Source organism: Barbus barbus (assembly GCF_936440315.1).
Source record: "Barbus barbus genome assembly, chromosome: 17".
Classification (NCBI taxonomy): Eukaryota; Metazoa; Chordata; class Actinopteri; order Cypriniformes; family Cyprinidae; genus Barbus; species Barbus barbus.
In genome coordinates, this window is record NC_136745.1 from 17,004,779 (window position 1) to 17,020,946 (window position 16,168).

At 35.7% G+C, this 16,168-nt stretch overlaps 1 protein-coding gene across 1 annotated transcript in view; it reads right to left on the reverse strand.

Moving 5' to 3' along the window:
• Positions 1-16,168, reverse strand: part of LOC306883723 (putative phospholipid-transporting ATPase IA) — a 175,089-nt gene that overhangs the window by 69,303 nt on the left and 89,618 nt on the right. Inside the window, exons 15-17 of the mRNA XM_079439144.1 lie at positions 6,216-6,288; positions 4,819-4,924; positions 3,586-3,668 (exon numbers count right to left, since the gene is read on the reverse strand). Coding sequence (XP_079295270.1) covers positions 3,586-3,668; positions 4,819-4,924; positions 6,216-6,288 — 262 coding nt within the window. The remainder of the gene's footprint in view (positions 1-3,585; positions 3,669-4,818; positions 4,925-6,215; positions 6,289-16,168) is intronic.

Sequence of the window (16,168 nt, forward strand, 5' to 3'; positions counted from 1 at the left end):
AACTTTGCAGTAACTTTGCAGATGTATTTTATGCTTAAACAGAAACATTACACACTAAAGTTAAAAAAGTTAAATCATAATCAGTGACCCCTGTAAGTCCCTCTGAGATTTTAAAATAAATATTTGAATAATTAAATATCACATTTGCATGTTCACGGTTCTCTGACATTGGTTAATGGTCATTTGGCAGGTAAACATAAAATGTTTCATCTTTTTTAGTAAGAGGATGATTTATTTTAATTTGACATTTTTATGATTTAATTACTTGTTAGCCTTTCATTAAACTCATAAATCCCCTGCAGTTCCTTTACGAACCATAGTTTGGGAAACCTTGATGTAATATGTTTAACGTTTATGTTGTTAATTCCAATGAAAGGAATATATTTTCTCCCTCTTTGTATTTTTACATCATTATGGTATAAAATGATCCTGTTTAAATCAATGTGATAAACAAGTTAGGTCAAAAGTAATCTGATTATATTACCTAATTTGGAATCAGTAACAGATTACAATTTGTAAGTAATCTACCCAGCTCTGTGTGTGTGTGTGTGTGTGTGTAATATATTGTGATTTTGTTGCTTTACACATTATTATAATAAAATGACTTGTCACTGAAATCTCGTCATGTCATGCTTGGACAGGACACTGTATTAGCCCAGAATTGGAGATCTCTATTGTTCTCTTAGCTTATTTTGAAAGACTGAACTATTCTTGACACCAGGGAGCAGGAAATTAAAACTTTTAATTGCTTTTTTTGGCCCCCGTGACTTTTAGAAGCGAGCATGATGATGATGGTGTAAAATGGTGGGAGATGTCTTGCACTGAAGGACCAAAATTAGAGTGTGTTACAGGCCGGGGAGCACAAGACTCACTCTCTTCCCCTGGCGCTGCCATCAGATTAACCAATTACAGCTGCAAAGTGTGACTCCTGGCTCCCAGGTCTAAGAAAACAGCAGCGCCTTCTGTCTCACTAATTAAATTCTCTAATCTTCACTCAGCAAGTTTCTATTAAGAGCTCTGCGCAGATATCTGCAGCACATCGGGCGGATCTCTCACTATCTCCTCCAGTGCTGCAAAATGTCTCACTTTTTTTCTTTGCAACTAAAGAAAGAGTGAGAAACAGAGGGGTGGGGGGAGGCACTGCAGGAAACTGCATCAAACCACCACGTTCCCAAGCTCTTCTCCATTGAGACATTATGTAGGGTGAGAAAATCACAATTCTGTGAAACCCAGTCTGAAATATCTATACAGCATCTCTCCTAAGTTCCTTATTTTAAAATCAACAGAAGCACTGATTTTTAATAAAAAAATAAATAAATAAAAAAGTTTCTGCCTTTACTCTCCTCTTCAGCTGGTGAAATTCATGTTCAATCGGATTTAAATCTGGAGATTGACTTGGGCAATCTAAGACTTTCCATTTCTTTGCTCTTATAAATTCCTTGACTGAACTGGCAGGGTGTTTTGGGTCATTGTCCTGATGCAATATGAAGCACTTTCCAATTAATTTGGTGGTATTTTCTTGAATATTGGTAGGTAAGATGGTTTTGTACCCTTCCAAATTCATTCTGCTACTGTCATCATACATTAAGTCATCAGTAAAGTTGAGAGGGCCTGTTCCAGATGCAGCCATGCATTCCCATGCCACAACACCACCTCCACCATGCTTTACAGATGAGGCTGTATGCTTGGGATCATTTGCAGTTCCCTTTTTTTTTTTTTTTTTCACATTTTTGCTTTCTCATCACTTAGATAAAGGTTCACCTTTGTCTCATCGGTCCATAAACAGTTCCAAAACTCTTCTGGCTCACCTTTGTGCTTTTTTGCAAACTCTAATCTTGCCTTTCTATTTTTGGTGCTGGTCAGAGGTTTGCATCTTGCTGTGTAGCATCTGTAATTCTGTGTTAAAGTCTCCTGAGGACAGTAAATTGTCAGAGCATCACCCCAGCTTTCTGGAAGTTGTTGGTGATTTTACAGACACGTCTTTTGGGATTCATTTTCACAGCTTTTATGATTTGTCTGTCATCAACTACTGTTGTTTTCTCAGCCGATCAGGTCGTTGTTGGTTGCTGGTGTCGCTGGTGGTTTCCAAACTCTTGATTTCTCCATGCCCTTTGTTTTTTCTAGAGCTCTAACTGACTTCCTCTTTTCTTTTAGCATCCAAATTGCTTGCTTTTCTCTCAAAGTCAGCTCCCTCGTCTTCATCCTGGTTTGTGTGTGTCATCATCGAATGCAAGATTCAGAATACAGAAGTAATGGATATAACTGATACGACACATTCCCTGCATTTAATATCTGAAGAATTAATGCAACAGAACACAGCTGATCACTTAGAAAGACCTGTGAGGCAACGGTTCCAATACTTATGCTCACATCAGATAGAGGGATGAAACTCTAAAAGTGCACTTCTTAGCTGGTAAAACATCTGTGTTGAATCACCCAATAATAAAATGTGACATTCTGTAGTTTTGTCTCATATTCATCTTTTAATCATATTTGTAAATGTCTTGACTCCACAGCCAACAGAGCAGTCTTTACCGTTCCAATACTTTGAGGGCACTGTAAATAAAATGACCTCTTATTACTTTAAAACTCTTTTGTGATAACTACAAGTTAAATAAATATCCATTTAGTAGGTCAGATAGTAATTCAGTAACCGCTGAGATGGAATCAGCAAAAAATTAGTTAGTCTGATTTAAAGTGATATTATGAGCAATTTGGGGCATTTCTGTAAAAGAACCAACTCACAATAATAGTTTCTTTGTTAATCAGATAAAATAATTAAAATAATTTAAAATCAGTTAATTTTTTAATCTAAAACATCATTTATTAATTGTGGTTCATGTTAATTTCTACAATTTACTAATAGACTACTGTTTAAAATTTTTTTAATTTATTCCTGTAATGGCAAAGCTATTTTCAGCAGCTATTATGTTAAGTTCTAAATTACTCTAATTAATTAGTTAATAAAAAATAGTTTTTCAGGAATCTTTGATGAATAGAAAGTTAAAACTTACAGCATTTATTTGAAGTCTATTTTTTTTTGCAATGTAAATGTCTTTAGAGTCTCTTTTGTTCAATTTAATGCATCCATGCTTAATAAAAGTATTAAAGTATTAACTTTTAAGCGGTAGTGTATAAGTTGAATGAATTAGCAAAAGCTGTATAAATGATTGCTCATGACACATAATGCAATAACTAATATTAACAAATTAAATTTTATTGTAACTCGTTACCAATTCATTCATGAATTTTTGCTGTGAAGATTCAACAGCATCACTGCTGAAAAGCAGTGCAGAAAATACTGTATTACTGATTGTCAGAGGGTTATTTGTTTCAGAAAGAAAGATTGTTCACTATTCATTGACTCAGTATATGAAATGAAGTTGCCACAGGTCCATGATGGCTTCCTCTCTATCATACATTATAATAAGGAAATAATGGATCTGTTGAAGTAGGACTGCGCCGTACAAATTGCCTGTAATAGTTCTCCAGAGTGTAAAGTGTGAGTGAGCTATGCAGCATGACAGAGGGTGAGTCATGTTCCCAGTGCAACTCATCATCTATTCCCAGGACGTCTCTACTTACCGACTCCACAATAACACAGTCTGGAGTTCTCCCAGAGAACACGAAGCCCAGGTTTTGTGCTGCCCGAACCAGAGCGCCTTCATCTGTGGAACAAAACAGCATGTGGTCAAGGCAGGTGGCGGTTAAGTTGCATTGGATAAAAGCGTCTGGTAGATGACTACTTGTTCACGACACTAAGTAGACAAACTTTTCGAGATGATGTGGCACTATTAAAACCTGCTGCTACCTTTTGTCCTCTGATCTGCCTCTACAGTCATCACTTATCACATTACGCTGCCCTAGCCTTCCAATTTTCTCAACCACAGGTCTTGCTAATATTCAATGCACCGCTTCACTGATGTGAAATTAAAATGGGTCGCATAAACCCATCTCGCTAAGCCTCAAAGCCAGGGATAACTTCTGACAAATGCTAAAAAGATAAATTATGCATAACCATGAAGGGTCAAATGCAAAGTAGCAGAGAGAGTGAACCAGCATTAATTAACTCATCTGTTTCTTCATCTGCATTATTTTACTTGTCTTACACAAACAAATCATATCTGTTATGAGGCAAATTGATTAAATGCATTCAAACAGATCCACTGCTCAACACTGATGTCTATTAGAGTTTCAGAACCAATAGAAAGAGGAACAGGAAATTCAGAGCATGCTGTGACTTCCCTCTTCACTTCCTGTGCCCCCTTTTCAAACTCAACCAGCTGCCTATCTTGTCTGAGAGCCTGTTTACCTGATGTGTGGAATGCTAAAATTAGTTCAATGATCTATTTGTGCGCCTGTTTGTAGAACTACACCTATAGATTTAACTGATGTACTTATAGCTTTATCTATTGAATACATACACTACTGTTCAAATGTTTAGGGTCTGTATGATTGTTTTAATGTTGCTGAAAGAAGTCTCTTACTGTATGCTTATAAAAGCTGCATTATTTGGTACAAAAGCACTAAAACAGTAATGTTGCAAACATGCTAATTTAAAAGAACTGTTTTGTATTTTAATATATTTTAAAATGTATTCCTGTGATGGTCGTTTTGATGAACAGAAAAGGATTTTTCTCTTCAAGACATTTCTTTACTAGCATTTTTGATTCATTTAATACATCCTGGCTGAATAAAGTAGCGATTTCTTTAGTTAAAAAAACAAAACAAAATGATGGCATTGTATTGATAATGGCTCTCAACTGAACCTAATGTGCACATTTGTTGTTTCAGTGTGTTTGGAGAAGTTTGACTGACCTGGGGATGCAGCCTGGTAGGTGATCTTGTTGTCAGTGTGCTCAGGAACGGCTGTGTGACAGATAGCCATCATGGTCATGAAATCCTGGATGACCGAAGCAGTGGGCTGTGTGGAAAAAACAAATGTAAGAAAGTATAAAAAGACATGAATGACACCTCAAATCATGCGACTGGTTGAAGAGATGTCTGTGGTTAGTTTTCTAACCAATCAAACTTGTAATTTTCACCTTGTCAGCCTTAAAGAACCAATCTCAGACTTACAATGGAGGAGGAATCCAAGCTATATCTAGTGGCAAGAATGCTATATAATAAAAACAGCACCTAAAACACCTTACCATCTGCATGTTAAAAACCGTTTTGCTCTCACATTGCAACCACCCACAACATCCATGCGTCATGTTGAGTTGTATTTCCTTCAGAGTAAATGATTAATTGCATCCAAAAAAGTTTGTTTACATAATGTGTGTGTACTGTGTATATTTATTATGTATATATGAATACACACACATACAGTATATATATATATTTTGAAAATATTTACATGTATATATTTATATCCATATAATTTATATTATATATACATATATTCAATATATAAATCTAACATTTATTCTTAAATATAAACATGCATGTGTGTGTATTTATATACATAAATATAAACAGTACACACATTATGTAAACAAAAACCTTTTATTTTGGATGCGATTAATCGTTTGCCAGCACTACTAAAGTAAAAATGGAGACACAAGCTCAAATATATATTCACACACTTAAAGTTTTTTGCACTGTGAATCTGCTCAGAAAAGCCTCGTAATTAATTATCTGAGTGAGCAATGATTGAATATGATTAGATTTTTCATTGATGAACTCATGCGAGAGAACAAATGCCTCATGAAGTGTGGAATCAAAGCCTGTTTGGCTGGAATGGCAAGAGAAGCTCAGGTGGCCATGAGGAGCTGTACAATGCCGTCACGAAGGCAACCCTTGAGTTCATGTCTGATTCAAAGTGACAGAGAAACGAAAGCATTCTGCTGACTAACACGTCAACGCTTGTGACTGACGGACACACATTCTTGAGTCACCAGGCTGAAAGAATCAATAAAACGCACGAATACAAACCAACAATGTTCAAATAAATATCTTACACTTGAGTACCAGCATATGGGGTCTTATTTTTATATAAAAAAAACAGGTAAAAGTCTCATGTCATTAGAGAATAAGCTTTGTGACTGTAGACTATTCATAAACAGCCGGGTGGGCAGAACAGAGCTAATATGAGCCAGAAAAGAGCCGTGAGGGAAGACAGGAGGTGTGAGCGTGTGGATATCAGGGCCTGTGTGTAAATTTCTGGCTGGCTGGGCATGACTGAGCAGCTGTGATGCCATTACAGTACTTACATGATTACTCTGGAGGTTTTCCAGTAAGCTGGGGTCATTAAATCCAGGTTCCTCTGTGGACTGAGAGCTGTGACTGTATACAGAGAGAGATATATGAAGGAAGACAGAGATAAATGCACAAACAGGTGCTCTCATTTATAAACAAAAGGGACATTTTTCTCCCTTTACTGAAAAAAAACTAAAACTTGAATCGCTAAGCATCAGTCTGTTTGTTCATAAAGTGTCATTTACACATTTGAGCCCTAGGGGTCTCTAGAAGCACTGTAGGGGGTCTGTCATCGATTTCAATCCAACTTTCAGGAAAAAAGAAATCAATCATATATTAAACCAAATTAAATTAATAAGTTTATGCTAATAAAAGCCACAATTGAGTATAGCAAAGGATTATTTATTATTTACAAACATTTATTATTTATTTATAATGGAATTGCAATTTAAGAATCAAACTAGAAATGTTACATAACATTTATTAAAATTAACAGCAACAACAACAATAATAATATCCAATTCTAAAAAAAAAAAAAAAATGGCAAGGGCAGTTATTTATTTTCATAATTAAGAAAATAATGTTTTGCTATTAATCAAAGAGATGATTGTAAATATTAACATTATGCAGAAGAGAAGAGAAGCTGGAGTGTTTCATGCATGTATTAAGTTAAATTAAAATGTAATGTATAAGTACAACTCGACAAAGCAAATAATTATTTATTGTTTATTTATAATGGATTTGCAATTTCATCATCATAAACTAGATTTTTTTAATAAATAATCAATTTGAAAAAACAAACAAAAAAAATGGCAAGGGCAGTTCTTTTCATAATTAAGATAATTTTTTTTTCTTAGGGCTGTCGCGATTCGTCGATTTTTGTCGACTAGTCGATTTTTAAAAATCGTCGACTTCATTTTACTCGCGTCGACTAACCGGCAAAATACCGGAAGTGGCGCATTTCACGGACGAGAATCCATAAAACACTAATTATAAAAATCATTAAGCATAATTGTGAATTCACAAACACAAACGCCATGATTTCATTAAATAATTATATGCGATGCACTTCTAATATTGTACATGCGCTTTATTTACATGCGTGCAGGTTAAGTGCGTGCGTTCACAGTAGCTCCACAGAAACTTATTTACATGTGGAGTGTCTCAAACTCCATCTCTGCATGTTGTTGTGAGTTTGAGTTTATTATAACATTCATCTGGGAACGCAACGTGCGCCATTTCATCAGATTTGCAAGGTAAATCATTTATAAATCCACACAAACACAGGAGAATTGCGATTTCAAAATAAAAGCTTAAACTCTCACTCTGAGTTTACACGGTTTGATGTCCACATATTCATTTAATTACAGTGGCTGTAGCATTTCTGTCCTAAAGAAATGGCTATATATTAAAGATTAAGTGGACATTTGAATTAAATGGTGCTTGGTCAATATTAAACAGTAATGTGTAAAAATAATCATCAGGCCGTCGGCGCCCCCTGCAGGTCTTTGTTGTAATGCGTAAACTACATTAACTCTATTGTGAAGTGAAGTGACCCATACTCGGAATTCGTGCTCTGCATTTAACCCATCCAACGTGCACACACACAGCAGTGAACACACACACACCGTGAACACACACCCGGAGCAGTGGGCAGCATTTATGCTGCGGCGCCCGGGGAGCAGTTGGGGGTTCGGTGCCTTGCTCAAGGGCACCTCAGTCGTGGTATTGAGGGTGAAGAGAGCGCTGGACATTCACTCCTCCCCCCTGCCAGCCTGAGACTCGAACCCACAACCTTTGGATTACGAGTCCCACTCTCTAACCATTAGGCCACGAGTTCCCCTTTTCAGGGGAGCGCGAACGCAGTCCCCCACTACCATAAATTATGCAGTCGAGATTCCCACATTTGGGGAATTCCCGGATAGATATATATATATATAATAATTACAGGGCCCTATGAAATCAGTTTTATTTGCAAAATCAGTTTTACAGTTTTATCTGTACCAAATTCTGTTTTCCATTATTTTCTGGATTCCATTTTAATGGTTCCATTAAATTTTAATATTCAACAGTATCTCCAATTAATTGATTTTATAGTTTGTCTGTTTTTTTGTTTTGTTTTGTTTTTTCAGAAATACTGCACATTTCATTTACATTGTTCACCTAAATAAATTCTGGTAAATAATATTTCTGATAAATACTCCTTTAAAAAGTGTTTTTGGATTATAATTTTACTAGAACATGTGGATATGTTGCCATTCTCACACTATAATACTGAACTTTGATTTCAGTGATTTGGACTATGAGATGGACACTTGCTGCTTGCACTCTGTTGCACTTTACTTTTGCTTTAAAAAAAGGATTTCATAGAAATTTGGATTTCATTTGGTAAAATGTAATTTTTTTTGTGGGTATTAATCGTTTAGATTAATCGATAAATTAGTCGATATATTAATCGAAATAAAAATAGTCGTTAGCAGCCCTAGTTTTTTGCTATTAAATCAAACTTAACACAAAGTAACCACAAGAGGTGACTAAAAAGGTCTCAGCAATTTTAACAATGCAAAAGAGCTCCTTCATCAGGGAAATCTCATCATTGCAAAATATTACTATTAATTCCCTCTCATGTCATGCTCCTTACCTTTGACCCAAAGCACCCCGAATCCCACTTCCACAGTACTACCACATCATCAGACACTCTTGCATTATACATAAAAAATATATATAAACATTAAAAAAATCATCTCCTCTTACTATTCATGAAGCATCGCTTTAGAGTAGATACAAGCATCATGTGACCGCCCATTGACACTTTCTCTAGTAGAGAGGTACACTGAATTTACACCTTGCAGACCACAGCACTTTTAGGAAGGATATTGATTAGCAGCTCTGTGATATATGGGCCATTCAACGGCTCAGTAGTGGACATATCTATGGTCGTATGCTGAACATGACATTTTTAAAGAACCAATTTAAATACTATATACAAGCACTGCACCAAGCCTGTGTGGAAAACTTGATCATAGCATCTCACTGCAGCAGCAATCTCAGAAATCAGCACCATATAAATCTGACAATGAAAAGGTTAGTGCAGTTTTTCGGCTTCTGGCAAGTGAGTCTGGGGGGAAAATTTCAGGGTTTCGTCACAGCATTGTTCACCTCACCGTTGCATTTTAACATGTCGCAGATTATTCAAACGGTGGTTGATGAGATTGGTCTCTTAGACTGAGGATGTCATGTTGAGGTAAGGACAAAATCACAGATGGGGGGGAAGGAGGAGGAGGAGGAAAATCAAATCTATCACACTAAGAGAAGCGCATTATGAAACTGTGTCGGCACCAGCAAAATCCAATTTCCTGTCTCTCAGCACCTCAATACGTGCAGGGATACGTGCAGACATGCTCCTCTCACTCACACAAAGGTACAGGTTTCTAAACACGTTGAAATGCACTGGTCGAACATTAGTTTCAATGTACAACAAGCAGAAAAGGAAGCTTCCGAATGCAAAAAAGCAGCATATCATGCAACATGAACACTCGGATCACTGCTGCCGTGCTGACAGAGCACTTCAAGCAAATGCTAGGTTGCATTTACACAAAGAAATATAATGATACACCACATTTACCAATTATCATTAGTAAATAAATGCACATCTTTACAGCTTTTCATATTAGAATTTTTTTTTTTTTGGGGGGGGGGGACTTTTATTCAACAAGGATGCATTGAACTGATCAAAAGTAATGTTACAAATGATTTCTATTTAAAAAGTTTCTACAAATATAATCTTACAACTTTTTTCATTAATGTTAATAATAATTTTTTTTATAGTTGCAGAGCAACAAATCAGCATATTAGAATGATTTCTGAAGGATCATGTGACACTGAAGACTGGAGTAATGACTGCTAAAAATTCAGCTTGCCATCACAGTAATAAACTGCATTTTTAAATATATTTTAAAATATACTAAAAGAAAAGTTATTTTATTTTTTTAGCAGCATAAGAGATCATTTAAAAATATTGAAAAAAATAAAAAATCTTACTGACCCCACTGAGTTAAATGTGTAAGCAATAAGGTCATGTAGCAATGAGGTTGTTAACGCTGCATAATGCATATAGCTTCACATGCTATTTATAGAAACAGTAAGCAGTATCCAGTACGCTAGTATTCCATTCTAAACACAGCCTGTTATTGGTGATCGAAAGCCCGGAGGGGCAATTGTCTCTATGGAAACAGAATGCGGCACTGTAGTTATCGGACCTTGATGGCCCGATTTTGCTCATTCATTCATATCCCTCCCACAATCTACTGCAGCATTTGAACTATAATGGTCTATAACAGATAAACACTTTATTTATCTCTCTATCACGCACACCACACTGGCCATTGCAGCATATCCTATTACAGCTCCACTGAGACATTGTTTAAATGTGTGCGTGTTTATGAGAGGGATTAAACAGCAGAGGTGGAGGGGCAGGAGGCATATGTCAGTGTGTTGCTTACACAACTCCCGCAAGAGCATGCACACACGTTTCCATTGTTCCCCTGCACATGAAGCTCCACTGCTCAAATTAAGTTACAATCCTGTCCTGAGGACTCAATGCTCACAGCTCAGACAAAGACAGCAACTGTATATATTTTTCAGTGCATTAGGCTAGTTAATGATAATATTTTCAGAAAGCTTTTATCTGGAAATAACATACAATAGTTCTCATATTTTGTCGTAAACAAGCAACTCAGTCCTTCCGGCAATCATTATGTATGCTTTTCTTGCTTGACACACGCAACTTCTGCTTGCAAAAAAAATTTAAATGTTTTAATCAAAACTGCATAGCATGCAATTCATATAAATTTGCAAAACCTAAGTTTACTTAAACCAACTGCATTAGGACTACATTTTTTTTTTTTCACATAATTTCTTGCAGTTAACATAGCATTCATGCACTGCTCACTAATATTCACAGGGATGATTTACACCAAAATGAAAAATTTCACCTTCAATTTGTGTATGACTTCTGCAAACAAACAATATTTTTTCAAAAATGAGTTGTGTTTTTTTGTCAAGTGTCCATACAATGAAAATCAATTGGTCCCATCATCTTTCGTGTTCCACAAGTCCTATAGGTTTGGAACGACAAAGGTGAAATTTTTCATTTTGAGTGAACTTTGTCTTAGACTCTAAGAGATTCTTCCACATGTATAATTTTATTGATAAAGTATCGGGGTTAAAATTCACAGTTTAATTTAATTTGACAAAAACCCATTTCCAAATTTGTGGAACCACTATCCAGAATTAGGTTATATTTTGAGTTAAAAAAATTATTAAATAAGCCTGACAGACTTAAAGATAGATTTTACTATCAATATCAGATGGGCTTATTAAATGTATATTAAATGTAAAAGTGCTCCTCTAGAGACACCAGAGATCTCTAGAGAGCCCCTCTTCACAAAGTGCAAACTGAGACCACGTCTGTACTCATGGGGTCCATGTGAAAGATTGATTTCATTAATAATGGAGATCCTTTGGAAATAATGTAATTTTAAAAGCCAAACTTTTAGAACATTTCTGAGCATAAAGAATCAAGAAAAAGAAACAGCCCAGCAAACCGCTGCTAGAAAAACAACAATAACAGCAACAACAATGTAATAAAAAAATTATTAATTCACGTATTTTACATATACACATATATACATATATATATATATATATATATATATATACATATACATATATATATATATATATATATATATATATATATATATATATATATATATATATATATATATATATATATATATATATATATATATATATATATATTCAACAGATCTCACAAGGACAGGACAAATTTAAAGGTGCACTAAGCAACATCTGAAAAACGCTTTTGACCACAGTGTCAGACAGAATCCCAAAATACACTTGTAGCCAATCAGCAGTAAGGGGGCATGTCTTGTAATGATAGAGAGAGAAGAGTGCTCAATTTGAGTGCACAGGACGGTAATTAGCAGATAGACTATAGATAGAGAGAGATGGGAGATTAAAAAAAAAAAAAAAAAAAAAGAGGAAAATATCAGAGGAACAAAATATTACAAAGAAGGGTTACGATCAGGCAAGAGGTAGGACCCGCGTAAATATTGGAGCAGCTTTCCAGCAGTGGAGAGAACTCAAGGTGCAGGAAGGCCTGGAAGCGGACGTCGAGGTTGCGTTTCTTCTTGATAGGCGAGTAACGTTCATTTTGCTTCGTTTCACACAATAAATATTGGCTTTTGTTTGAATATGCTTGTGTCACCTTCACTTGTTTCCGCGATCGTCGTTGCCATGGTTGTGTACGTACGTGTGGGGCGGGGATTTCAAAATAGGGGCAAGATCCTGTTGGGGTATGGCCGTGTTTTGTTTTGGTGCTTTCATATGTGACCCTGGACCACAAAACCAGTCTTAAGTCGCTGGGGTATATTTGTAGCAATAGCTAAAAATACATGGTATGGGTCAAAATTATAAATTTTTCCTTTATGCCAAAAATCATTAGGATATCAAGTAAAGATCATGTTCCATGAAGATATTTTGTAAATTTCTTACCGTAAATATATAATTTCATTTTTGATTCGTAATATTGCATTGCTAAGAACTTTACTGGCGATTTTCTCAATATTTAAATTTTTTTGCACCCTCAGATTCCAGATTTTCAAATAGTTGTATCTCGGCCAAATATCGTCCGATCCCAACAAACCATACATCAATGGAAAGCTCATTTATTCATGTATAAATCCCAATTTCGAGAAATTGACACTTAAGACTGGTTTTGTGGTCCAGGGTCACACATATCAACATCGTTTGGCAAAAATTGATTAGTACACCTTCAACCCCCCCCCCCCCCCCCAAAAAAAAAAAACAATTATAAAAAAGGAAATATATTTAGCATTAAGAAAATTAAGCCTATTTAAGGATTATTCATTTTTTCAACTGACACTACTCATTACTACACTGTAAAATTTAGCAAACTTAATTTAAGACAACCAGCTTCAGCAGGGTTTTGAGTTCTCTCAACTTATTTTTTTAGGAGATTTTTGAGTTCTCGCAACATTTTGATGTTTAAACTTAAAACAACACGTTGAGAAAACTAAAAAATCTGCTAAAGCTGGTTGCCTTAAACGTTTAAGTTCTCTCAATGTTTAATTTTTTACAGCATTGTAAAAAAAAATTAAAATAAAAAGTTGAGCAAACTTAAAAAGTTTAAGGAAACCAGCGTCAGCAGATTTTTGAGTTCTCAACTTGTTTTAAAGGGGTCATATGAGGCTTTTTTAAAGATCATTATTTTGTGTATTTGGTGTAACAGAATACGTTGACGCTTTAACTTTTACATACATGTTGACGCAAGCACTCGTCTGAAATGTAACGCCCCTTTCCATAATCGTGAGCTTCATCTTTCAAAATAAATGTAAAGACGGTTAATAATGTCCATAGTTTTACCATCAGTTCAAGCTCGAAAGGGGAACAGAGTCACAAAAACAGACAGTGATGACAGCTGACTCCATGTGATCCTGTCTCTCTCTCTCTCTCTCTCACACACACACACACTCAGTAAGAGTTTCTACTTCTCATATACTCTGGGGATAACATCTCCACTGCTCTCAGAAATATTTCTGTAATATCCAAGTGGGAAGTTAAACTTTCAAGTTGGTGGCCCATTCATAATTTATCAGTGTTGTCTAAAATGAATGTGTCTTGAGCTTGGCTGTCCTAGTTACAAATTGTAAAGTGTGTCATCACATGGCATAGATGGTTTTGTAGCCTAATGGTTCAGGATCTCGGCTGCTCAAAGCCTGTAAGTTCAATACCAAGCCAAATCGACTTGAGTTGGAGACTGATCACAAATCTATTTGAATCACCACAGTGTTCTTTAATCAGACCTTTAACTACAGGCTACACAGAGGGACTTGCCCTGCAACTAGTAGTAGTCTGAAATCTGAAAAAGTCTGCTAAATTGTGCTAAATTATATGAAAATTACTTTAATATACAATAAACAAGTTGGTCCTGAGAAATCAAAGGGAAACTGCATCTGGCCTCTCTCTACAACAGAAAACACCTGATGCTGTTCCATACAGTACAGCCCAAAACAACCGACGGAAAGAGATTAATCAGATTTAATCAAACAAGCACAGCACGGAAGACAACAGCTCATCATTAATTCACATTCAACATTCATCTGCCTTCACACCAGTTTAGAGTTTCCACTAAACACAACCACATCACAAGAAAAGGGCTCAAACCACATTTCTCACAAGGCGTCACAGAAAGAACACATCACAGAAGCATAAGACAAACAGCCAATGGTGTTGGTCCTTACCAGTCCTCCTCCGCAAAACTACCATCCTCAACTTCAGCTGCATGACTGTTGGGTGGAGTGAAGAGAGTTACATACAGAACAAAACAGAAATCAGCATCTTTATCCTGCATGTCTGCCACTGCAAATCAATCAGATATATAGAAACTGGTTTACGCCAATATACTTTGAATAGAAAGTGGTACTAATTTATTGTGATATCTATATAGGCCTAATATTTATTATTTAATTTTTAATAAACATGAACAGATGGAACTCAAAAAATCCCATCTATTTTTTGCAAAAAAAAAATTCTGCAGAGGCAAACATGTTAAGCAAAGTAGAAAATAAGAAAGGGATTTTTGAGTGATGATGTAAGAGTGCTGATCCAAATGAAGTAATTAAAAATGCATTCACTGTAAGGAAAAACTCTTGTGAGAATATTTATCCATATAGTAATCATCCAACAATGTAGCAGATTTCATACGCCAAATCTAACGCATGAGCTTGAAGGGTAAGGAGTATGACTAGCCAATAAACAGCATCTATCTAATTAAATAGCACAAATCCAAGGTACTGTAAGTCAAATAATCAGGCAAATAACTACATTATTTACTAGCCAATATAAAGACTAGTGAGACAAGCCAGTGCTAGTAAAGTGGCAGAGGATGAACTGCTGGCTGCTAAACTCTGTCTGCTGGGATATGGAGACACAGCCAATGCTGCCGGCTTGACAGCAGCAAATTATTCTCGGGTCTTTGCTCCGGTCAACAAATTCGGGCGTTGAGGGCTTTTTTCATTGTTATACGAGTGGACACTGGCCTGACCGAGTGTTTAAGGACCAGACACTGGTGAGAGAAGGAGTTATACAGAATAAGCAATGCATATATATTACACAAAAGGAGAACAAAAGAGCACTAAATGAAGTTGAGTGCATTGTAGAAAGCATTTTGAAAAAGCATTGCGCACATGACACCAAATGAGTGCCACTTGTCATGGTATTTGTGCCAACCATTCTTTGAATTCCCCTTTACATAAAAATACCATGGTACATTAATGTTGAAATCATTCACCGTCATGGTATACACCAAAATATACGGTATGACATCACTTTATCATGGCACAGCCATAGTACTTTTTGAAAAGGGTTTGGCATGCAAGTTGAAAAAATATCTGTAGAAAATATTTGGAAGGAAGGAAGGAGGCAAGGAAAAGAAAAAAGAAAAAAAAAAAGTAATAGGAAAAAAAAAAAAGAGAAAAATCTACAAAAGTCCAATGTGATGTGTGACCGTGGAACACAAAACCAGTCTTAAGTCGAACGGGTATATTTGTAGCAATAGCCAAAAATACATTGTATGGGTCAAAATTATTTTTCTTTTATGCCAAAAATCATTAGGATATTAAGTAAAGATCATGTTCCATGAAAATATTTAGTAACTGTCTTACCGTAAATATATCAATTTAATTTTTGATTAGTAATATGCATTGCTAAGAACTTCAAGTGGACAACCTTACAGGCGATTTTCTCAATATTTCGATTTTTTGGCACCCTCCGATTCCAGATATTCAAATAGTTGTATCTCAGCCAAATATTGTCCGATCCTAACAAACCATACATCAATGGAAAGCTTATTTATTCAGCT